General features: G+C 42.0%; 1 protein-coding gene across 1 annotated transcript; it reads left to right on the forward strand.

Annotated features, from left to right (window-relative positions):
- Positions 1 to 21,785, forward strand: LOC144499266 (nuclear receptor-interacting protein 3-like). Its single transcript, XM_078221381.1, has 9 exons — positions 1 to 174; positions 4,550 to 4,732; positions 6,997 to 7,079; positions 10,747 to 10,886; positions 12,315 to 12,370; positions 13,464 to 13,533; positions 14,195 to 14,275; positions 20,362 to 20,414; positions 21,780 to 21,785. The coding sequence occupies exons 1-9, from the start codon at positions 1 to 3 to the stop codon at positions 21,783 to 21,785; spliced, it is 846 nt and encodes a 281-aa protein (XP_078077507.1).
- Positions 21,786 to 24,554: the final 2,769 nt, after the last annotated feature.

Genomic DNA, 24,554 nt, shown 5'->3' on the forward strand with positions numbered 1-24,554 from the left:
ATGTTTTACTCGGATATTCTACGAGAAAACCGACGCCAGCAAATGGATATCAGAGAGGCTGCCTCTCTCCGCCAGCAGAGGCGGATGAAACAAACTGTTCAGTTCATTCATAAAGACTCGGCGGATCTCCTACCTTTGGATGGACTCAAAAAACTGGGAACCTCCAAAGAAACCGTAAGTGACCATCCAATGTTAAGAAATCACAAGTTAGCCTGGTAACCAGTGAGGCAACATTATTTTGGCCATCGACAGTCATCCTGTATCTGGTAATTTCCACAATATATCGACAATATCGAGAAAATTTACGCACTCCATCAGTATTTGGAGTGGCCTAAACAGAAATGTCTCTACATTTGGCAGGACGGAGGATTCAAACTAATCGTGTGAAGTGCTGGCATATTATTAAATATGGATCTTCAAGACATCTCAATCTTTAAGTTTGTTCTTGCATTTTCTTTGCTTGAGTTGAGTTCTGTAAAAAAAAAATCCCCCTTACCATCGGATTCACCAAATCACCTGCCTCCATTTCACCCACTGATCTTCGGTGGAGAAAACCACTTAGGAAACTGTGAAACATCCAATTCAGCTGCCTTCCACTGTTTGAAAGCGTTATCATTTTAAAGAATTTATTAGGGTATGAGGATCCCTTCATTTGGGATTAAACTCAATCTTAGCCGCAGAATTTAAAGCACTAACTGTTTAATATTTTATTTTGTTAATTCTAGAAATACAGTGCTATGTCCCATTGTTCTTTAAATAGAATGACATACTTTGGATGAATTCAGCCGCTGTCCAGTGCTGAATTTGAGAAACAAATATCGGGAGAGTTTTCTCGCGGGCGATCGGTTTACATTGTAGTCAGAAGTTAAAATTACCCCAAATAACTGTTGGAATCGGCCTGATCGGATTTGATCTCACCAAGGTACGAGGACATTTAGTGACAGACACCGGACGACAGTCTCAGCCTATACTGGAGCACTCACCTGGGAATGTTATTATAGGGGAAGCGTCGAGAATAGTCTTCAGAGCAGGAAAACATATCGACCCCAACATAAATGTACCCTTTAAAATTAAACGGTTCACCTCTAAGTGTTTGTATCGTGATGACGTTTAGAACTAGATGTATATGTATAGGAATAATGCAGATTAATATATGATCGATGTATAGCGGAACATAGAGAAGTTTTAAATTTTTCTTAAAATGTGAACTCTGATTTCAGAACAAGTTACTGTTTAGAACCTGAAATCTACATGTTTGTAAAGCTAAAGACATTTTAATGATTAAGTCACACCACACAATTTAAATTCTTTTGACTCTTTTCAACAGGTCACTCCAGTATTAGAATAATGGCAGTTGGGAAGTCGAGTCTATATAGGTCAGAACGCACACACTATGCATCCATTAAAGTAAAAGTTAAAGTTTATTTATTTATCATAAGTAGGTTTACATTAGCAATGCAATGAAGTTACTGTGAAAATCCTCTAGTCGCCACATTCCGGCGCCTGTGTGGGTACACGGAGGGAGAATTTTGGCACAGCCAATGCACCTAACCAGCACGTCTTTCGGACTGTGGGAGGAAACCGGGGCACCCGGCGGAAACCCATGCAGACACGGGGAGAACATGCAAACTCCACACAGACAGTGACCCAAGCCAGGAATCGAACCCGGGTCCCTGGCACTGTGAGGCAGCAGTGCTAACCACTGTGTCATCGTGCTGCCCCATTAGATACTAACCTATCCATTTGAATAACTAACCTCTCAGATGCAAACATTCAATGATACATTAAGGACCATTTCATGGAAAATGATTTGCCCCAACTTCTCAAACAGATAGTATTAATAAAGTCAAGAATATCTTCAACACAAAACCAAGAGGAAAACACTGAACCAAATCAACGATACCACATTTGGAGATGTGCAAATTTGGATTGGTGTGAAGCTTGGAAGACTTGAGCAGAAAGTTGGTTGGAAGGGCAGATCGAGGGCAGATGATCTTCGGGTCCTTAGTTTTAATTATAGCTTCCAAGAAATAGGGATATCTATTTTTTAAAATTGAAGACTTAGAGGGATTCTGGTTGAGGTTTTAAACATAACAAAACAATTGGATTTAGCCTGGATATACAGACTATTTGAAATAGATGACGATAGTAGGACCAGTGATTATGCAGATAAAATGCAAAGGCAAGGAGTTAAGTTATATCTTAGGAAATAGTTATTTTCACATGATCCTCAGCTCCTGAATATATGACTAAAACTTTCAGTAGGTAAGCAGTCATTACAGTCCTTTAAATAAAATTATCACTGCCCATTGCATACTTCTGAGAGAACAGGATATTTCCAGATATCCTGTTCTCTGGAGTTAGTTCGGGATGTGATGAATTATGGGTTGCAAGGCTGTAACCTCTTATCATTGCCTTAGGGAGTTGGAGAAGAATTTTGGAGAGCATTTTGTGAATTGACCATAAATTATTTTAGACTTCCCCATAAATTGCAGTTAGGGGTTGGTGTGTACAATGTTGCACCAAGTCTAGTTGGGGTGGGCTTAATCAACCCAATAGTCTTTTGCTGCATCATTTTTCAAATGTTCGCAGATGCAGCTTACGTAGAAAACTGTAAGGTAATATATTTTGATTAAGAGTAGGGAAAGAAAATGTATTTTAAATGTTGAGATATGTAAGTGGACAAGATGAGCATAGGAACCTCAGTGTACAGAAAGGAATGGTAGTAAAGATGGCAGCACAAAGCAAAAAAGTCCATTTAAAAAACAAATGGAATCTATAATTTATTATCTTGCAGGACAGATTTCAAAGGCAAGGTGGTTAATGAGTCTGTACAAAACTTTTTTCTGGGAGTTGGATTATTATGTGCTGTTTGGGGGACATAATTAAATGAACTAATGGAAATGATGCAGCATAGACTAGGATATGATCCAAAGATGTGCGGGTTAGGTGCATTGGCCATGATAAATTGTCCTTTAGTGTCCCAGGAAGTGTAGGGTAGAGGGATTAGCAGGGTAAATATGTGGGGTTAGGGGATAGGGCCTAGGTGGATTGTTGTCGGTGCAGATTTGATGGGCCGAATGGCCTCTTTCTGCACAGTAGGATTTCTATGTTTCTATATTACTAGGGATAAGGAGTTAAAGTTTATTTATTAGTCACAAGCAAGGCTTACATTAATACTGCGATGAAGTTACTGTGAAATTCCCCTAGTCGCCACAGTCCGGTGCCTGTTCGGGTCAATGCACCTAACCAACATGTCTTTCAGAATGTGGGAGGAAACCAGAGCACCCGGAGGAAACCCACGCAGATGCAGGGAGAAATGCAAACTCCACACAGATAGTGACCCAAGCCGGGAATCAAACCCGGGTCCCTGGTGCTGTGAAGCACTGTGCTACCGTGTCGCTTATGAAGATAAATTTGAATAGTTTCAGCTTTTGTCACTAGCCCTGAGAAGGCTAAGGGGTGACCTGATACATGCCTTAGTGGTTTTGAAGCATTGTTATTGTGTCTACTAATTGATGAGCTGGTAATGGGTACAAATTTAATATAATTGCAAAAGAGATTAGGAAAAAAATCCTTCAGGGAGGGTGGTTAGAATGTGGAATTCTCTGCTGCTAACTATTGTTGAAGTAGAGTCCGTAATTATTAGGAAAGTAGAATTAAAGTTAATGTTTAAATGTAACATTCAATGAACACATCTCATATTGTTTCTTAAGCATTCAAATCTGGAAATGTTTCCTTACTTGTATGATTTTAATTGACCCAATTTTGCAGGTCAGCAGTGAAGGAATGGTGCTCACTATCAGTTTGCTTACAGCTTCCCACATAATATCTTTGGGTTTTAGTGCAGAAGTCTGCTCTGATCTGGTGTGTCACCTCTACAGGGTATGTGTGCGATGTGCAAACATGACTAGCAATAATGAAGCTTTTCAACCAATTAGATTGAAGAACTCTCACTGAAGCAAGTACCCCAAGTTCACTCTGTTGCATGTCTTTCAATGCCTAGTCTAATAGTGAGGCCTGCTATAGTGCAACCTGTGCAAGAGAAGCGTATCTCTGACAGCAACTACTGGATTTCCATGCATAGCTGTGAATGTGGAAACCAGCTATGCTGATTTTTAATTCGTTCATGGGACGTGGACATTGCTAGTTGTGAATTTATTGCCCATCCATAACTGCCCTTGAACTGAGTGGCTTGCTAGGCCATTTCAGAGCACATTTAAGAATCAACCACATTTAATTCATAATGATAGTAAGTGTTGTTAGTCTCACTTAATATTAATGCAACATATGGCCAATATTTACCTAAACATTTTTACTTTATTCCTTCCTTATTTGGGAGCACTGATCATTGGGATTGATACCATTTTAGCTCATGTACTGGTGGTTGTTCACTCTAAGCGAAAAAATAGATTGAACTTGTATTTGCCACAGTTAAACGTATGAAATTCCCTTCCAATTAGCGCTTAATAATTCTAGACAAATGCTAAGGATGTCAATTCATTGTTGTTGTATGACCTTGTTTTATTTTTAAACATTTTCTTCTTAGCAACCACATAACATTTTGCAGAGACGTTTACTAGAAACCAACTTGTCCAAATTCCAAGCCAACAACCGAGGGACGTGGTCTTCTATTAATTCGTTTCCAGTTCAAAACAAAAACTTTCAACAAACTAAACAAGAACTTCACAAAATAACACATGAAGATGACCTGATATTTGTATGTTGCAAGGTAATTGATACTTTCTTCCAAAAGGCATTTCCAAAATGACTAAAGCCAGTTAATTGTAGATTATCCTATCTGTGTAAATAATTATGTTTCTGTTTAAGTATGGCTTAAATATAAGCCACATGTAAATATAAGCTGACAAACTCCATTAGAGTCATGTTTGAGCTTCTTCTATTGCAGAGTTTATTGATGCATTTGCATGTTTTGATGTAATGGCACCACTGCAGCATTGATCCTAAAGTTAACTTATAAAAAGTTTATTTATTAGTCACAAATAAGGATTACATTAACACTGCAATGAAGTCACTGTGAAATGCCCCTTGGTGCCTCCTGGTGTATATATTGAAGTTCTGATTTTTTTATTTATTCATGGGACAAGGGCATCGCTGGCTGGCCAGCATTTATTGCCCATCCCTAGTTGCCCTTGAGAAGGTGGTGGTGAGTTGCCTTCTTGAATCGCTGCAGCCCATATTCTGTGGGTTGATCCACATGCTGTTAGGGAGGGAATTCCAGGATTTTGACCCAGTGACTGCGAAGGAACGGCGACATATTTCCAAGTCAGGATGGTGAGTGGCTTGGAGGGGAACTTGCAGGTGGTTGCATTCCCAGTTATCTGCTGCCCTTGTCCTTCTAGATGGAAGTAGTCGTGGGTTTGGAAGGTGCTGTCTAAAGATCTTTGGTGAATTGCTGCAATGCATCTTGTAGATAGTACACACTGCTGCTACTGAGCATAAGTGGTGGAGGGACTGAATGTTTGTAGATGTGGTGCCAATCAACCGGGCTGCTTTGTCCTGGATGGTGTCAAGCTTCTTGAGTGTTGTTGGAGCTGTAGCCATCCAGGCAAGTGGGGAGTATTCCATCACATTCCTGACTTGTGGCTTGTAGATGGTGGATAGGGTCTGGGGAGTCAGGAGGTGAGTTACTCGCCACAGTATTCCTAGCCTCTGGCCTGTTCTTGTAGCCACTGTATTTATGTGATAAGTCCAGTTGAGTTTCTGGTCAATGGTAACCTCAAGGATTTTGACAGGGGGGTATTCAGTGATGGTTACACCATTGAATGTTAAGGGGCGGTGGTTAGAGTGTTCCTTATTAGTGATAGTCTTGCCAGGTATTTGTGTGGCCCGAATATTATTTGCCACTTGTCAGCCCAAGCCTGGATATTGTCCAAATCTTGTTGCATTTGAACATGGACTGCTTCAGTATCTGAGGAGTCGTGAATGGTGCTGAACATTGTGCAATCATCGGTGAACATCCCCACTTCTGACCTTATGATGGAGGGAAGGTCATTGATGAAGCAGCTGAAGATTGTTGGGCCTAGGACACTACCCTGAGGGACTCCTGCAGCAATGTCATGGAGCTGAGATGACTGACCATCTACAACTATAACCATCTTCCTTTGTACCAGGTCTGACTCCAACCAGTGGAGAGTTTGCCCCCGATACCCATCGATTCCAGTTTCACTAGGGCTCCTTGAAACACCTATTTGAAATACCTATTCATCCAATCCTTATTGTATAAACTATTGCATAGATTGTTATCATGTCTATTTGTTTGTATCAGTGAGCCTTACCCAGTGTAAGTAATCACCACCTCTGGGCGGCACGGTGGCACAGTGGTTAGCACTGCTGCCTCACAGTGCCAGGGACCCGGGTTCGATTCCTGGCTTGGGTCATTGTCTGTGTGGAGTTTGCACGTTCTCCTCGTGTCTGCGTGGGTATCCTCCGGATGCTCTGGTTTCCTCCCACATTCTGAAAGACGTGCTGGTTAGATGCATTGACCCGAACAGGCGCCAGACTGTGGTGACTAAGGGAATTTCACAGTAACTTCATTGCAGTGTTAATGTAAGCCTGCGAAGGAACGGCGACTAATAATGTGACTAATAAATAAACTTTACTTTAGGGCAGGAGAAATGAAGGAAGAAAACTTAAGGAGTAAAAATATATATGAGTAACAACAGGACAGAATGCATACAGTGTTACAATCCTGTGGTGTTTGCATTACAATAAGAATTTCACCTGACCAAAATTTATTTTAATCAAACATGATCCACTCACTAGTTGTTGCAGATGGATCCAGCACCTTACTCTAAAAGGTTCAACACAACAGATCTACTGTTTAGCAAGATTGTTATAATACATTTAATGCCGTTATTACTCACCATTGATCTCTGTTGCAACCCATGTCTGCAAAATACTATTGTAGTTCCACAATTACATGATTTATCAATATATCCTGGAAGGTTCTAAGTCTGTTTTCATCTTTTTAAGTGTGCTGGAATAGAGATGAAAGTACAGATTGACACTGGTTCTCGATATAATCTCATTTCATCTGCCTGTGTGGATAAACTAGGGTAGGTAATGCTGCAGCACTTCATTTAACAATTATTTTGCTTGTATATTTCTCATCCAATGGCAGCACTGATTCAGGTTGCAGCCAAAAAACTGTATGGTTTATTGGACAGAACATGATTTCACATGATGGGATGGGAATAGCTCTAGTGTGAATGTACAGACATCACCACAGATGGTTGGAATAATGATATGTTCTGGCTGAAGGCCTACTGGGATTTGTAAACAACTCAAGCAGAAGTACATTCTTCAAAATACATTTAAAGGAGTGACGCTCTCTATAATGTTTCAAAGATAATTTTCCACATTTGCTGATATTGTACAAGATGACATTATAGAATGTGTGATAAATTTCTGTGGCACAATAACATTTAATTTTTTTTAAAGTTACCAACTCTGGGGGAAATGAATGGAAGCTATCACAAGATTACATTAAGTGACCAGGATTATGCCATAGGTTATTCCTGGTTTTTCCATGAATTCACTTTATTAGGAAATTAGCATTTCAATCTGACAACTATTTGAATTAATTTAAAAGTAAATTAAAATGAAATTTATTGATTCATGTATGGAGTGGGAACCTGCTTTGGGACCGAAAATTATTGATAGTACTATAATAGTAGTACAATTTTTTCATTTTAATTTTATGCTTTATGTGAATATAGTACATTAACAGTATTCTAATAAAAACAATGGCCAAAGCTCATAAAATAGGATGCAACCAAATTTAATAAGAGCAAAAGATATGTAATAAACCAGAAAATAATTATCCAGGTGGTGCAAATCTTGGATGATAGAAAACACAAGATTATTTGAAACAAATCATCCACAGTCCATCTGGTTGATCCCAAAGAATTAACATTTTTCAATCTCCAACTCCCCAAATGTTTGTCTAATTGTCCTTTAAACCTACCTGCCTCCATTGCCTCAAAAAGTGTTCACTACTATCTGTGTTGAACAATTTAATCCAAGCAGGTTGTGCATCTTCTGTCTCTAAGCTTGAGGTTGAGTTTGTTGGTTCCAGAGTTTGTCACAGTTAAAGGATTCAATTCATATGCTCCCTTAAGGATCTTCAAGAGTGTTTCTCCTGAGCTTTCTTGGCAGAGTAAACACCCCCGGTTGTTTTACTTTTGTTTATTGCTCAGTTGCCTTAATATAAGTATCAGCTCAGCTTCAGTTTTCTCCACTGCTTCCAAACAGAAGGAAAACATACTTGGAAGTGCAGAACTTCAATACGGTTGAGAAGAGGGATATGTTACCAAAGCTTCACATCTTGCACTCATCAGAATAAATGCAAGAATGCCAAAATTTCAAGTGATCACAATTTATAGCACAGAAGAAAGGGGGGGGGGGGGTGGTGGTGGTGGGGAAGAGATTGGTTAGCAAAACTCTGATTGATCAAGGCATTGCCATGGAGAATGCAACAGAGAACTTTGGGTTCCAGACTCATGGACAATTCAAAACAAATGCAATGCTTGAACATATTCCTTTGTTTGAAGAGAACGGGTTCCTGATTATAAATGTATGCCACTTGCAGCAAGCTTCAATGAGTCACATTATGATCTCCACTGATTACCTTAAATTGTTTATTAGTGTAGCTATTAGTGCACTCGCGATTGTTTAGCAAGTGCTGACCAATTGTGAATCACTAACAGGAGACATTTTGTTTTGGGCTTTGTAAGAGCAGGCTGGTTGAGTATGGTCTGTATTCTGCCGATTACGAACAAACATAGGTTGTTATACAATACTGTACTTATGGTAGGTATATGTGTGTATGTATAGATATATATACATATAAAGTATGTTGTGATTTATAGATTGTTGTAGGTAAAAACATCAGGAGAGGATTGACTGACTGGGTCTCTTTACTCTTGCAAAAAAAAGGTTGAAGGGTGACCTAATAGAGGTCTTTAAAATTATGAAATGTTTAGATAAGAGTGGATGCAATGGTATTGTTCTCTGTTGCATAACTAGAGACTATCAATGTAAGATAGTCACTAAGAAATTCAATAGGGGGTTTAAGAAAAAATTTATTTATCTGAAGGGTAGTGAGAATGTGGAACTTGCTACCTCAGGTGCTGGTTGAAGCATATCGTATGTATGTATTTAAGGGGAAACTAGGCAAAAATTTGAGGGAGAAGAGCATAGATGGCTGTGCAGGTAGATTTATATCAGAAATGAAGGGAGGGCGCTCAAGTGGAGCATAAACATTAGCATAGACAGATTAGGCTGAATTACCTTTATTTGTGCCTAATATCCAATGTAAGGCTAAGTAAAAACTGAAGAAACGTACTGTTTGATTTAATCAGCGAATCTTTGGGTGTATGGCCTACATAACTGACATTGAAATTGATACACAATGTTGCCTAATTGTATGATAACCCTGACTGGGTCTGGCAAGGGTAGAGTGAGGTTGCTGAGGCCATTGTTGCAGAGAGACCATCCATTGGCCAAAGAATGCACAAAGAGAAGGATCCTCCCACTGAGCACCTAGGGAGGCCAGTGTTTACCTGATGGTTTCTCCACATGCCAGAAGGCCCACCTGCCACTGATAAGTGCCAGCGCAAGTGGGAATAGGCCCTTAATTGGCAACTTATGTGACCCAATTGGCCCCTGGGCTGACTGTCACTTTCCCTGCTGTTGACAAAATGGCATGGCAGTGGGAAGTTGAAGGGCACTCCACCTCCCCACCTTTTCTCACCATTTTACGGGCCCATTCCACCTCTTGACCTGAACCAGGGGGCTGTCAAATTTATTTCAATTATCTTGAACATTTTATCTTACACAACACACACATTTTATCCTACAATATATAGCACAGTATGAAAAGAAGTAAGACAAAAGCAAATTCAGTTCCCTTAAATAAGTTTGGGGATTCTTTGCATAAGACAGATGAGTTTGACATGCCACAATAGCAGATCTCCTAATAGGAATAGCTATAAGCAGGCAGGACTGTGGAAAAGGGAAGGCTATGTATGAGAATTCATGACTAATCATATTGGGTTGCATTGCTCACATTGGCACATTTGAATTTGGAAATGTAACTTGGGGAATCATGAATGATGTTTCACATTTCTGATGGAGATTTTGACAAGAAGCGATCACAGTAGCACTGAATTTATGTGTTGAAAGTATGGCATTCTCCTGTACTCATCCTCTTGAAACTGATGCACCATAGACCTCTTTGCTCTGAATATTTTTAATCATGCCCCTCATACCGTTTTTTAAAAAACTGTCCATGGTACATGGACATCGCTGGCAGGGTGACACCTTGGTCATTTGTTGCCCATTCCTTGGCAACATTTATGAGTCAACCACATTGTTGTGCGTCTGGAATCACATGTAGGCCAGACTAGGCAAGGATGACAAACTTTCTTCCCTAAAAGCTTGAGTGAACTAGATTTTTTTTTTCTTCAAATGACAATCAATGCTGGATGGTTACCGTTACTGAGACTAGTTTTGAATTCCAGATCTTTTGGTAAATTGAATTTAAATTTCAGCAACTGCCATGATGGGATTTGAACCCACATCACCAGAACACAAGCCTAGGCCTCATGTTTAGTAGCCCAGTGATATTACCTCTATTACAGTATTATGTAAACATTATCCAATTCCAATCTTCAAAATTACTAATTCAAAAATCAAACCAAAAATACCTTATTTTTATAGGTTGAAAGAACTTGTGAAAACAGACAAGGGTGAAACTGAAAAAATGGGAATGCCATTTATTTCCAAGGCGAAAGGTCAAATAGAAAATATTGGAATTGCTATAGGACAACTTAATATTGAGTGTTCAGCAGCTGTAGTGGGTAAGTTTTCAGACTTACTAGAATTGTAATTTCTTAAATAATCCCACATTTTTACTGTTTAGTTTTAAATGTACAATGAATGGATTGTCCTTAATATCTATAATCTAAGATTCTAGTGGATGTGAGTATTTCGCACAATTGTGCCAACTGAGGTAAAATTAACAATGTAATTTCAAGGTAAGTTGAATAATAATAACAGAAATGTTAGATTAGAATTGATATATACTTGCAGGTTGAGTGTCCATCCATTCCCTGCATCTACATCCGGCAGCTTAATAAGTACAAGTTACAAAAATAAATATATATTCTTGTGGATATTGTAGTATGTAGAGCTTAGGCTGGTCTGTAGTATTCCAGGGGCTTGTTGGCGATTGACAAGACAACCAGGTTCACTAGGGACCTTGAAGGTGGAAATGTGGTCCAATTTCAATTTTCTCCAGATAAACCTGAGCTAGCATTACTTTGTGCCAGGCAGGCTGAACTAAGTTTAGTACTGCTCTATGCAAGTAAGTTATATCGTTTTAGCTGATAAAATTTCACCGAAGCCCTTAGGTCTACCTGGGAGTCATTAAACTTGGCTATATTCTCTGAGCTGAGGCAGATTGGACCTGAACACTTAATAAGCAAACAGAACCTACTTGTGTGGATTTCTCACTAAATCCTAAGGGGATTGGTTTCTGTTCTACTCAATGCTCAGCTATCTCAAATATCAGTCCAGCAAGGAAAGTGTAAAACAAATGAATATTACAGGAACAAAGCTGCATCTTCTGCTTAGGCTGAACTTGATGAATTCACATTTCCCTGTAGGGTCAGTAGTGTAGTACGGAGCCATTTAAACCAAGAAATGCTCATTGTCTATTCATGGTTTCTATAAAAGTAACTTATTGTAATGAGTTTAAGTGAATATGTTGCAATTTATTTGAATGTTGTGGTTGGGGTGGGGAGTGGAGTTGACAAATGTTTCTGCTCTTGATCACTGACATCTACTGGCAGTGTTTACATGTGAACGCTAGTTAGGGGAGGTAGGGATTGAAATATGATGCTCTGTAAGTGACTTGTCTCACAAGTGAAAAATGTGAGGTATTGGATGGCCACCAGCATTCACAAAAGAACAGTGAGATAGAGAGGAAAATATTGTAATCAATGCTTTCTTTTAACTGCCTTTAGTGCTGAAACATACTACATGCCTAGATGTAAACAGATGAAGAATTCGTTTAATGCAAGTTATTGCTTCAATTTAAATGCTAAAATTTTTAAAGTGCAGAAATCTACCCTTCTTCGCTTGTACTAAGCAGTAGCAATTTTCAGTTTATAAAGACAGTCAGAATATGATACTATTGCAGAAATTGTTGTTACTAGGAATACTCAACAAATTATTTTAATGTTGCTCTAAGGCCTTTCACATTCAATTATTTTCCTCCTTGACAGATGATGATGATGAAAAAACTCTTTCCCTTGGGCTGCAGACACTGAGGTCTTTGAAGGTAAAATGTCACAAATCATTACCTTATATGTTTGGAAGAGACATTTTGTGCAGGATTTTCCCATGGGCCTTAGGACATCGCTATTTGGACTAAATGGGGTTCCCAAGCCCACATCTGCTGACAGGTGGAGTTATTTACCTGAAGGCATGGGCTGCTAATCAGAAGACCTGTAGCTCTGAAGTCTCAGCAGCCCTATCACAACAGGTAGACTCCACTGAGGCAGGTCAGAAATCAAGAAGGATGTATCTTTGGAGGGAAAGTTTTAAACAAAGGACAGAATTTTCCTGATACTGGGATGACAGGTGGGGGAGCTATGAAGTAGTGGGGAGCCATGTCATGCATTGAGATGGCTCTGTGACATATTCTTACTGTAAGGATCATTATCCAGAGGTGGGCCAGGATGCAGATTAGTTGCCTGCTGAATGGATACAGACAGCCAATTAAATAATTAAGGCCCCAATTAAGGGTGATTTAGAGGGCCCATCAGCATTTTGCCAGCAGTACAATTTCCCCCGCCTCTTGGAGACAGGTATCATCTCAATGGTAGTGCCCTACCTGTGGCAGGCTGTGGTGCCATCAGAGCTGAAGGTTCAAGACCCCACTGATGGGGCCGCAGAAGAAAAGCCCCCAACAAAACCCCTAAATTTGATTAGTCTTACACCCCTGAGGGCATCTCCATTTTGAGATGCCCTGGCATTCTCAAAACTGCCTTAGCAGAGTCTATTACTCTTGGTGAAGCTGCTGAGACTATAGAGCCTATAGTTCTGATAGCCTCCCAGAGTGCTGCAGGGACACGACCTCTATTAAGCTGAAGGCTCTGTGTGTGTTGGAAAACTATGCTTTGTCAGCAAAATGCCAGAGGGGCCCTCCAGATCACCATTAATTGGGGCCTGAAGTGTGCAAATTGACTGTCTGCCTCCATTCAGCAGGCACCTATTCTGGCTGACACTGGGCAACTTTCTTAGCAATGGGAATGTTGGGGAGTTTTTTTCCTGGCCACCCAACATCTAAGTTCATCATCCGAGGCCAGGAACATTCTGCCTTTTGTGTCCTATTTTCACCTTCAGTAACGTCTACTCTATTTCACCCTTAGTGCATCATTGACATGGAAAAGCAATATTTAATTATTGGAGAGAAGGAAAAAGAGGAGATTCCATTTCTAGGTATTGACAACATTGAAGATTGGTAAGTGCAATGAAAGTGGTTTGCAAACAATACTACATTGCATTAATATGCACGTTGAAGAAGAATAAGTTGATTTTAAGCTCCTACCGTAGCGGAGGTGGTGCAGGTTCTCTGAGTCAGGGAAAGATTTCATCCAGCTTATGTTACAAAGTAATGTACCATTAGTGGTGGCTCTGACCATTCGTTCTTCCTGCTGGTAAGACTGCCCTCTTCACCCTACTAATGGTTTCACTGACAGAAGGAAAGAAGCTAACCATGACTGGCAGGAAAGCAGGATATTGCACCCTGAAAATAATAATGTGAAATGACACATGTGGATAGGCTGTAGAAAAATGTGCTAAAAATGGGAAGGTGCCCTCTAATGTGCTTATTATAAGAAGCATACAAGAGCAACATTGCTGATGCAGAAAAGAGCACATCTGCTTGCTTATCAGAAGCAAGTGTGCTAACTACAGAAAGAGCACTTGTAGGTGTGCTTGGTGTGAAATATCACTCAGAAACATTTGCGTGAATCCAGAAATAGTCAGACTAGATTTCATTATTTATTACTGCCCTAATTTGAAATCCTTACTGTTTAAACAAAAACTTGTGTTTTTGTTCTTTGAACTAATGAAATAATTATTGTCTTTCTAAATCCAGATTGCCATAAAGTACAGATGGAAACTGATGCTGAACTGAGTGGCAAAGTTGAACAGTCACTGGCAAAGATGTGCTTCAGTAGTTAGTGCACAAACATACAGTGCACTTCTTCTCTAGCTCCATTCTACTCAGCTTGCTTCTTCTGTAGTGCAACTGTCCAGAAATAATACTTTAGCTGCTGAATTTCCTAAGTAATTAGTTTATCATATGAGTTTAATTTTGATTTGTTATTTGCATAAAGGGTATAACAACATTTATTACATAAAATATATTTTCCAGTGCTTTGTGTGAAATGTTGGATTTAATTTGTTTCTTCAAAATAATATTAACATTCTGTTCTATTTTTTCACCTGTGCACTGTGTGAAAGTGAAAGATTAACTTTATACTCCTACTTGACTTGAGATTCTGATGTTGTTTTTCTATGCAGTCAGATCTGCCGAATTCTCCAACTTTAAATCTTATGTTTATATATTTGAGGCATTTGATAGATTGTGAATAATTTTACATTTATACGTTTTGTGAGGTCTTAAGACACTTGTTAAGAGTGTAAGCATCATCCAGGATACACGTGAAAACTACATTTGTGTGGAATTCCATGCCTTAAACATTGAGAAGCCTTTACTGCTTTCAAAATAAGGCCTTTATTTCTTGTGTGAGCTATACAAAACTCGTTATCTATACTTGCTAAATGTTGAATCTTATGAAGTATGTACAGATTCACAGAACAATTGTTGGCATAAAATAATATGATAATCAAGCTTTACATTTTGTTTTTAGAGAAGTATTCATGCAATCCCTTAAAGAGTCAGGTGATGCATAATTTGGGGGCCTGTTCAACTATTCTACATGAATAATGCACACATAATGGACTTGGCAGACTGATGTACATGGGTAGTTAAACTGTTAGTAGTTATCTGTTATCTTTGGTTGCCGCTAATTACCTCTAACACTAACTGTGAATTTAGATTGGCCCCTAAGTGGAGCAGTGCAATAGCACATTTTGTTGGTATGCAGAGTACAGTAACATGAAGGGAACGGGAAAATGTGAGCAATTCAACACAATTTCCTGATCTTTAGTTGTCTGAGGAAGTCCTGAGAGAAGCAGGCACTTCCTAACAGAGAAAGTGCGAAATACAGTGGATGAAACATTATCAACCAATCTTGTTCTGATACCAGTCTAAAACTGCCATTAGCAAAAGTAAGCTACCTACCTGCCCATCCTCTGAACTAAAGAAAGTTGAGTAGCATTGGAAAGAATGACAAACAGACAGAAAATAAAACCACTGAGCAACAAAAGGATGTCTACTCCTAAACAACTCTCTTCAGTGCCAGGTAGGAGCTTATTATGAATCAAGGAAGCAGGAGAATGTGTGGAGCATGGAGCAAAGTGCATACTTTAAAAAATATTAAATGTTGATTCCCTGTGACTAACATATTCTTACTGAAATTCTTTGGGTCTTTTTAGTGTGTTTGTGAGTGGGAATATGAAAAGATTAGAGTGACTTCACAATCAAAATGAGTGGTGTGCTACTAACCAAATTATATTTAGTGGTTGTGGTGTTTGAAAATGATAAACACAATACATTCATAGTAGTTTTAGAACTCTGTTCAAATATCAAATTTATTTTCTCAATCTGTACTGTGAGGAGGATTTGGTCTAGATGCTAACATCCTGACCAAATCCTGATTTTAAAAAAGAGCAGCATGTCAGCTCAATACTCCAGTGAAATATAATGCAAGTTAAGCCTGTAAACTGATCAGTATTTGTTTCACCTATGACTCCTTATGTCTTAGCTTTCTGTAAAGATGCACACTCACAGGAACACAAAAGGTATTTATTAAAATAGGTAAAACTGTACAGAAGCCAACAGCCCCCCAGCTTCCCAGAAGCAGCCCACCGGCTGCCGCAGTCCCTACATGTCTTCAGGCTAAGATAGGACTCCAGCCCCAGGGTGATTACCACTCTCTGCCCCAATTGATCCCTCAAGCTAGGTGACTTCTTCGGCTGGCAGCCCTCCCCCTTTAACTTTATACAATCTTCAATAATCAAGTTACCCAAGCCCAAATTCTAACTAAGCAAGTTGGAGAATTACAAATCAAGTCTTTGAGGGTTTTTTCTGTTTTTTGTAGAACGGTGTATTTCTGTATTCTGAGATGCTTCCAGCTGATTAACTTTAACAGGTACTTCTTCTGGCACAGGCAGTTCATTACCACTTGCTTACAGGGAGACATCAGTTACGTCTATAACAGGTCGATCAGGTACTTGGGTGCTTACAGATTCAAAAATCTTGACAGCAACACTGACTGCTGGAGTGTCTCTACTCCTCAAGTGATCCTTATGTTTGCGAACAATACGTCCCTCCAAGTCTACTGGGTATGACAGGTTCAGTGATAAGATCTTGAGGCTTGTGTGATCAAACATAAACACTTTTATTGATAGGCTTTAACTCTGTACAGTTCCAAATGCTGGGTGGAATTTTACGAGTTTTTTTCTACATGTCCAGCTAGCGTGAAAATGGGAAAGTTCCTGATCTGATTTTTGGGTGAGTTTTCACACCCAATCTTATACACTCAGTCATTGAAAATATGGGCTAGACCATTTCTAGCCACTAGAGGCAGTGGGCGGAGCTTAATTCACAAGACAGTCTGCATCTCAGAGCAGAGCAACAAACTGCACATGCGCAGAAAGAGCACGAAAAAAGCAGCTTCCCTGACAGAACCCCACCCCCGCATCCCACCTCCAGGCCAGATACAGCTTCCCTCTCCCCCTCACGGACATTGGGGACCTCCCAACATTACCAACCCCCTTCCTGCCCCCCCCGCCCCCGGATCCCCTTGCACATGGCCCCCTCATCACTCCCTGGCTCCCATTGCCGAGTGACATGGCCCTCTCTCTCTCTCCTGCCCCTGATCATCACAGAGGCACAAATCTCCCCCCACCCCCATCTAACGGGCACATGAATTGCCTAAACTATCTGCAGCTGATCTGCCCTAACAAGGGAAAGCTCTCTAAAAACCCTGAGGATGGACAGACAGGCAGGCAGTGCAGGAAGAAATGGCCTCCAGGAAGCCAGCTCTCCGATTTTTGGATGCAGATCTTGCCAGGTTGCTGGAGGCAGTGGAAGCAAGGCGGGACACCTTCTTCCCTCCAGCAGGACGCCGTCCCAGAGGAAGGGATGGAAATGTAGTCTGGGAGGCTGTGGCCGCATGTGTTAGTGCCAGGGCACAGACCAGGAGAACTGGGAAACAGTTCCGCAAAAAACTGAATGAGGGAGGAGGAAGAGCTCGAGGCTGTGACGGGGCCTTCCACCCAGGAGACTGCGGCTGTGGCTACACCTTCTGACTTCCCTCTTCCTGACACTGAGGCATCTCAGGGGCAGCACCCCTGACACCCAGAAGCCGGCCAGTACCCTCAAGGATCGCCAAGGGCATCACAGGCCATGGTGTGCAGTAGACAGCTGGCCACCTCCACCTCCGATGTACATCCTTAGTGGCACTAAGATGGCACAGTGAAGGGCAACACGAATTAGATAGAATATTTAGGCACTTTAAAGTCTCACTTTCACATTTTTATATTATCACTTATTTTGAAGGCACTTTTATTGGCACCAGTAAATGTTTTTTCACCCCAGACCTGTGACCAAATTATCTCTGATTAGCCTCTAATAGGAATGTACTTACCCCGACGGTCACCGGAGGGACCCTGCGTGTTGATGTCAGTGGGGGAGGTCCCTCAGCGCACTACTGCTGTGAAAATCAAGGCATTCAAATTCACTGGCTACAACGGGTAGCATGCATTGGCAGTGACTTACACTAACTGCCATGGCATCCCCAGAACCCAGGAGAGGCACGCACGTGCCTAGTGACCAAAGTGGTTGGTCATCAGGGCCTCTCTCGCCAGCCTCGCATGGCTGACCCTTGCTGCCACCATCTCTCCAGCATCTGGGTGGTGTTGCTCGTCGCCACCCTCCTCCTCCTCTTCCTCCTCTGGCTGGTCGGCCTCCACGTTCTCCTCCTCCAAAAGATCTCCTCGCTGCTGCGCCAGGTTGTGTAGGGCACAGAACATTACCACAATGTGGAACGATATCAGGAGATTATATTGGAGGGCCCCGTCAGAGTGCTCCAGACACCTGAACCACATTTTGAGGAGCCCTATGCACTGCTCCACTATTGAGTGGGTGGCAATGTGGGCTTCAATATATTGGGTCTTTGCCTCAGTCTCAGGCCTCCGCACAGGTGTCATCAGCCAAGTCCAAAGAGAATACCCCATGTCCCCACAAGCCATCTCTGCACCCTGGACTTCTCCTCAAAGACCTCCGGGATATCCAAACTCTTCAATCTGAAGCTGTCATGCACGCTGCCAGGGTGTTTGGCACAGATATGCTTGATGTTCAGGGGATGGTCACACATCAACTGCACATTTATTGAATGGAAGCCCTTTTTGTTCATGAATCCTCCTGGATTCTTCACCAAGGCTTTGAGAGCGACGTGCGTGCAGTCTATATCCTGCACATTTGGTACCCCTGCGATGGCCACGATTCCTGTAGCCCGGGCTTCCTGCTGGGCCTGCTCCAGGTCAAATTTAAGTACTAGCCAGCCCTGGCATGCAGGGAATCCGTGACCTCCTTCACACACTTGTGGACGGATGATTGGGAAATGCCACAAAGGTCTCCACTGGCGGTCTGGAAGGACCCAGTAGCATAAAAGTTTAAGGCAGCCATCACTTTCGCAGCCACCGGGAGTGGGTGCCCCGAGGCGCCAGGTCCTACAACAAATGGCACAAGTGTCGCACCATCTTCTTTCCGAGCCGGAGCCATTGGCGGCACGCAATGTCTGACAGTTGTTCAAAGGACACACACGTGCGGAATTGCCGGGGTCTCTGCTCCCTCCTTCTCCTTCCCTCTCTCCTCAGGGTGAATGGCGGTGACGCCTTGCCTCCAGTGGTCGTCTCCCTCTACTCCCACAAGTGGTAAGGCTTGCACATCCCATGCCTACAATTCATCCTCCTGCTCCTCAGCTCCAGCAGTAACCAAAAGAACAGCAAGATCAATGGGTTGCACTGCAAAAGCCACCTCGTCAATCTGAAGGGGGGGGGGGGGGGGGTTGCGGATGGGGTGGTTGGGGAAGGGGAGAGACAGATGGAGATGTTAAAGAACTCTGCTTGGCCCCAGCCCAGCAGCACACATTCCCCACACAGCCCCCAGTAACACACACTTCCCATACCCCCCCACAGGCCCCAGCAACACACACTCCCCATAACCCCTCCCCCCCAGCAACACACAATCCCCATAACCTCCCCCCCCCCACCCACCCCCACAGCCCTACAGCAACACACAATCCCCACATTCCTCCACAGGCCCCCGGCAACACACACTACCACATTCCCCCCACAACCCCCCCATCAACACACACTCCCCACATTCTCCCCTACAGCTCCCTAGAATGGGCAACACAGCCCCGTCCCCATTCCCTCCCAATTCACAAACACATACCCAGAACTCATGCAGTAGTGGCCCCAGACAGTGCTGCTTGACAAGTCCTGAGGCTGCAGCACTGTCACTTCAGAGAGTTTCCAGCCCATCTCCCACCAGCAACAGTGCTTGCTGCTGCCAGCACTAGGACCCAGAGTCAGCGCTAAGATCCAAGCTCAGTGCTCAGACCCGGATCCATGCTGAGAGTCCGAAGTCAGACCCGTGAGGCCCCCCCCCCCCCCCCCCCTCCCCCCACCCCCCCTCCTCTTAAGGTCATTAAGGCAGGTGAGCTGGGACGATTAGGACTGAAGCTCATTGTGATGAATGCAGAAAAATGCAAATTAACATTTCACCTGTTTTCAGGTCAAGATGATGTTTCATCAAAACTAAATAAAGATAAAAATGTAATAGGTTTAATCAAGGTAAAGGGCCAGGAATATTTCCTGTTTTGTTTATGGAGACGTATTGTGTAGTCAGTTTGCAAAAGCTTTTGGTTCCATCGTTTACTAATAAGATTTATATAAGATGTGTGATATTTTAGTTCACTTTGGCTGTTACTAATTTGCATCCTAGCTTAAAATCCAATATCTTGACAGAAAGTCTGGGCCTTATTTATGGTCTGATTAAATAATACTTTTGGCTTCTGGCTATACCAAATGTGCTATTGCGTTATCGTTCCAATTTGTTCTTTTTAGGGTTAAATCCTAAAAAACGTGTCCTCAATCTGCCAGGTCGTGTTTTAAGTGAGGTATGTAAGTGCCTCATTTTGGAGAAGCAGGACAATACATTAACATATACATTCAACCTCCTGCTGTGCAATTGATAGCCTTATTTAAATTTAACCACCACCAACCTGATCTCCTCATGCTTAGAAAATACAATAATAAAAGGGAGGCAGGAGCTGCTGGGTCTAGAAGGTTAAATGCTTTTAATAGCACTCTTTGTGGACCAAGAGGAGGAGAAATGCATTCCATCGCTTCATCAGATTCTACCATTAAATTTGGCAAGTATTCTGCATCCTCGGCCTTGCCAGGTTCTTCAGCTGCTTTCAGCCTCCCCCACTCCCTCTCCAACTCCCATGAATGCTGGTGCTTTGACGTGTTGTTATTAACACCACTTCATCTGTTTTAAACTAGTCAGTGTAGAAACTATTGCTGGATGTCCAATATGTGTTTCAAGCTCATTTACAATATAAGCTAACCATCTGCCAGTGCACTTGTCAATTCCAAAAGTATTGCTTACAATATATTAAATGTAAGGCTACGTCGTGCATATGCAAGATGGAAGCTTTATCAGTTTAATGTTCCCAAGTTGCCTCCAGCCATGATATAGAAGTAAATCAAATCCATAGGGGATTCCAAAGTAATAGGGAGACTCGCAATGATCCAGAGATGAAGACGGAGAGAAAATCCATAATTCTTGGTCTTTCTATACATCATGCAAGAGTTTTACTTTGTTTCTAATAATGGGAAAATAGTGAAAAAGACTAAAGTGCCTGCTATAAGTTGTGGGTACTGTACTGACTTCTGATGGTGTGGAGCTGGAAAAGGAGCCAGCAATAAAACTAATATAAACTCTTGATAAGCAGATCTGAATTTTTCCAAACTGGAGATTCTCAGTTTTGGCCACTTTGCTTAGTAATAGATGTCAGTAAGGAAACTCATAGGGGTGCAAGGTTCAGTGATAGCTTTTTCTTTATTTTACTTCTGACATCAAATAAGAATATAGAATTCATAGAAGTCGCATTATTCATTAGATTTTTCCTGATAGTAAATAAAAATTTGTACAAGAGAATCCCCCTATATTGTTAACATTCAATCTAAGTAGAACATCATGCACTATAGTGTTGACACTAATGAAACCTGCTGTACTTTCACACATTATTAGTGCCAGTCTTTTCAATGTTGGCCTTTTTTACTTGTAACAAAACAAAGTATTTTGTGGTATAGATTTCTTTTTGTACCTGAAATAGTTCTGTGATTTTTAGATGGAAAAAGGCCTCCTTTGTATGTTAATTGTACTCTGAAAGCAACAATTCATGCATGTTTCAATAATTCAGTAAGATCTTGTAAACAGTTCTGTTTGAACTTTTTTAATGTTTCTATGTTTTTAGCTCTGATTAGTATGTTACACTATTTATTGTTTATGTTGATTAAAATTATTTTACAGTAGGATCATGAGTGGTTGTTTATTCATTTTAGGAAAATATGTTTTATCAGTATTTTTCTTTCATTTATTTATCAGTACAGAAGCCACAATTTGATCATTTTATTTAGGCCTTGCTATCTAATTTTGAGTGCTCAAAATTAAAACATATGTTACAATGTTGACTGTTTTGTTTTTGGGGGGGAATTTAAACTAATAGATGGTGGGTTTGTGTGGTGAGGACGGCTTAAAGTCTTAAAATTCAGATTTTAACCCAAACCTGCCTCCTGGGTACGAAATAGGAAATTTGAGACAGTAAATTCGGTTCCAGCACCACTTGTCTTTGTAGGATCCTCAAGCACTTTCATTACAACTGCAAAATTTTTTTTCATCAGTGCCATAGTTGTGGTATAAAACTGATCAGCGCCCCAGCTGACTGCAGACTGAAACAGAATGATAGCTTCTCGGCCTTTTGGCTAAGATCACCAGCAGGATCAAGCCTGAGATCAGGTGTAATGCTTGCTCTTGCCAGCTTGGATCCAGTGGCCGGGATCTTATCCCCTCACCTGTCCTGATTCCGGGGGCAGGCGAGGCTTGCATAACGGAATTCTCTGTTGGCCTCGGGCAGGATTTTACGAGCCTTGCCTGAGTGAGGTCGTAAAATACCACCTGTCTCTCATGTAGGGACTGTGAGTTGGATTCTATTTGAATTTGAATTGGTTTTTGGAGCAAGCAAGGAAATGAATTAAGGGCTTGCCCAGTCTAAGTTACATTGGCTTTGTAACTTTGAGAAACGAATAAAAAAATTTAAAAAGATAGTGTCTGAAGCAGTCATTTTAAATGCTTACTTTCAAATGAGGCATGTTGGCATTGGTGTCAAGAGAAAAACTGTCTTGTGTCAATGCTACAAATGTTGTAGCATGAACACAGCCGAAGGAGATGGTGCAGTAACAACACCTGCACACTCATTGGGTACTCCAGGCTTGATCCTGCTCTTATTCAACATAAATGAAATAAACATATAGGGTGGGATTTTATGGCTTGCTCAACCCAAGACCAGAAAACTCCACCCGAGGTCAACAGACATTTCCATTGTCTGCCCCTTGCCTGATCCGAGTCTGTGGCGGGCGGGGTGGTAGAATTCCAATGACTGTGTGTGTATGGATCCATTTTTAGCAAAATATTCATGGGGTGTTAAACAAAATGCAGTAATAGAACATAGAATCCCTACAGTGCAGAAGGAGGCCATTCGGCCCTTCAAGTCTGCACAGACCACACTCCCACCCAGACCCTATCCCCATAACCCCAGACATTTACTCTCCTGGTTCCCCTGACACTAAGGGGCAATTTAGCATGGTCAATCCACCTAACCCGCACATCTTTGGACTGTGGGAGGAAACCGCAGCACCCGGAGGAAACCCACACAAACACGAGGAGAACGTGCAAACTCCACACAGACAGTGACCCAGGCCAGGAATCGAACCCGGATCCCTGGCGCTGTGAGGCAGCAGTGCTAACCACTGTGCCACCATGCCACCCATAATCCAACACTAATACTCTTTGACACTATATAAAAAGAACTTGCGTTCAAAATGCACCTATTACAACCAAAGTCCATTCCAAAATGACTACCAGCCACTGAAGTATAGGCCAGAATTCTCTGGCTGTTCATGCAGGCAGGATTCTCTGGTCCTGCTGGCAGCGCACCCCCACCCATGGGTTTCCCTGCAGCATGGGTGACGTCAATAGGAATGCCCATTGACAGTGGCAGGACCAGAGAATCCTGCCAATTGCGGCACAGTAGCACAGGGCGGCACGGTAGCACAGTGGTGAGCACTGCTGCTTCACAGCTCCAGGGACCTGGGTTCGATTCCCGGCTGGGGTCACTGTCTGTGTGGAGTTTGCACATTCTCCTCGTGTCTGCGTGGGTTTCCTCCGGGTACTCCGGTTTCCTCCCACACTCCAAAGATGTGCGGGTTAGGTTGATTGGCCATGCTAAAATTGCCCCTTAGTGTCCTGAGATGTGTAGGTTAGAGGGATTAGTGGGTAAAATATGTAGGGATATGGGGGTAGGGCCTGGGTGGGATTGTGGTCGGTGCAGACTCGATGGGCCGAATGGCCTCCTTCTGCACTGTAGGGTTTCTATGATGATGATTCTATAACGCATCACCTCCCGCTGGCGGGAAACATGTGGCTCGGAGGCTGGAGAATCTCACCCATAGTCACAGTTCAAATGTATGAAATGTGGCAACCAAATTGCACACATCAAGCTCTCAGAAACAGTATGTAGATGAAAGACCAGATTATTTGTTTTAGTGATGTTGGTTGAAGGATAAACATTAGCTAGGGCGCCAGGCTTGGGGAAGGGGGGAGGGTTAGGAGTAGCGTATAGGTCAGGGAAAATCCCATGCAGGGTTGGGGAATGGGGAAAATTGTGGGGGTGGTTAGTTGGGGTTGGGGAAAGTCCCCGAGGATTCGAGTTGTGGTTGGAGTTCTGTGTGGAGTGGGAGGAGGAGTTGGTCTGAATCTTTAAATTTCTCTGAGTAGCTATTGGTGTAACCCTATCAGTTGGTCCATCTGAACTTTGTGACTTAACTTGCATTTCAAATAGTTTCCAGTGCTGGGCAATTGCCCGGAGAAAGCTTGTGCCTCTGGGCAATTTGGCATGTAAACCTTTACCTATGAAGTTCCAAAAGGGTTTCTCCAGCACATCTTTCAGGTATTCCCCCAATCGGACATTGGC

This window comes from Mustelus asterias, chromosome 9 (assembly GCF_964213995.1).
Source record: "Mustelus asterias chromosome 9, sMusAst1.hap1.1, whole genome shotgun sequence".
NCBI lineage: Eukaryota > Metazoa > Chordata > Chondrichthyes > Carcharhiniformes > Triakidae > Mustelus > Mustelus asterias.

Excerpts from the sequence above, each read along its gene's own strand:
- LOC144499266 (XM_078221381.1), top strand. The coding sequence starts at position 1 with ATGTTTTACTCGGATATTCTACGAGAAAACCGACGCCAGCAAATGGAT. Across the intron at positions 4,733-6,996 it reads TGATATTTGTATGTTGCAAG|TGTGCTGGAATAGAGATGAA; the intron begins GTAATTGATACT and ends CATCTTTTTAAG. Across the intron at positions 14,276-20,361 it reads GGCAAAGATGTGCTTCAGTA|GGTTAAATCCTAAAAAACGT; the intron begins GTTAGTGCACAA and ends TGTTCTTTTTAG.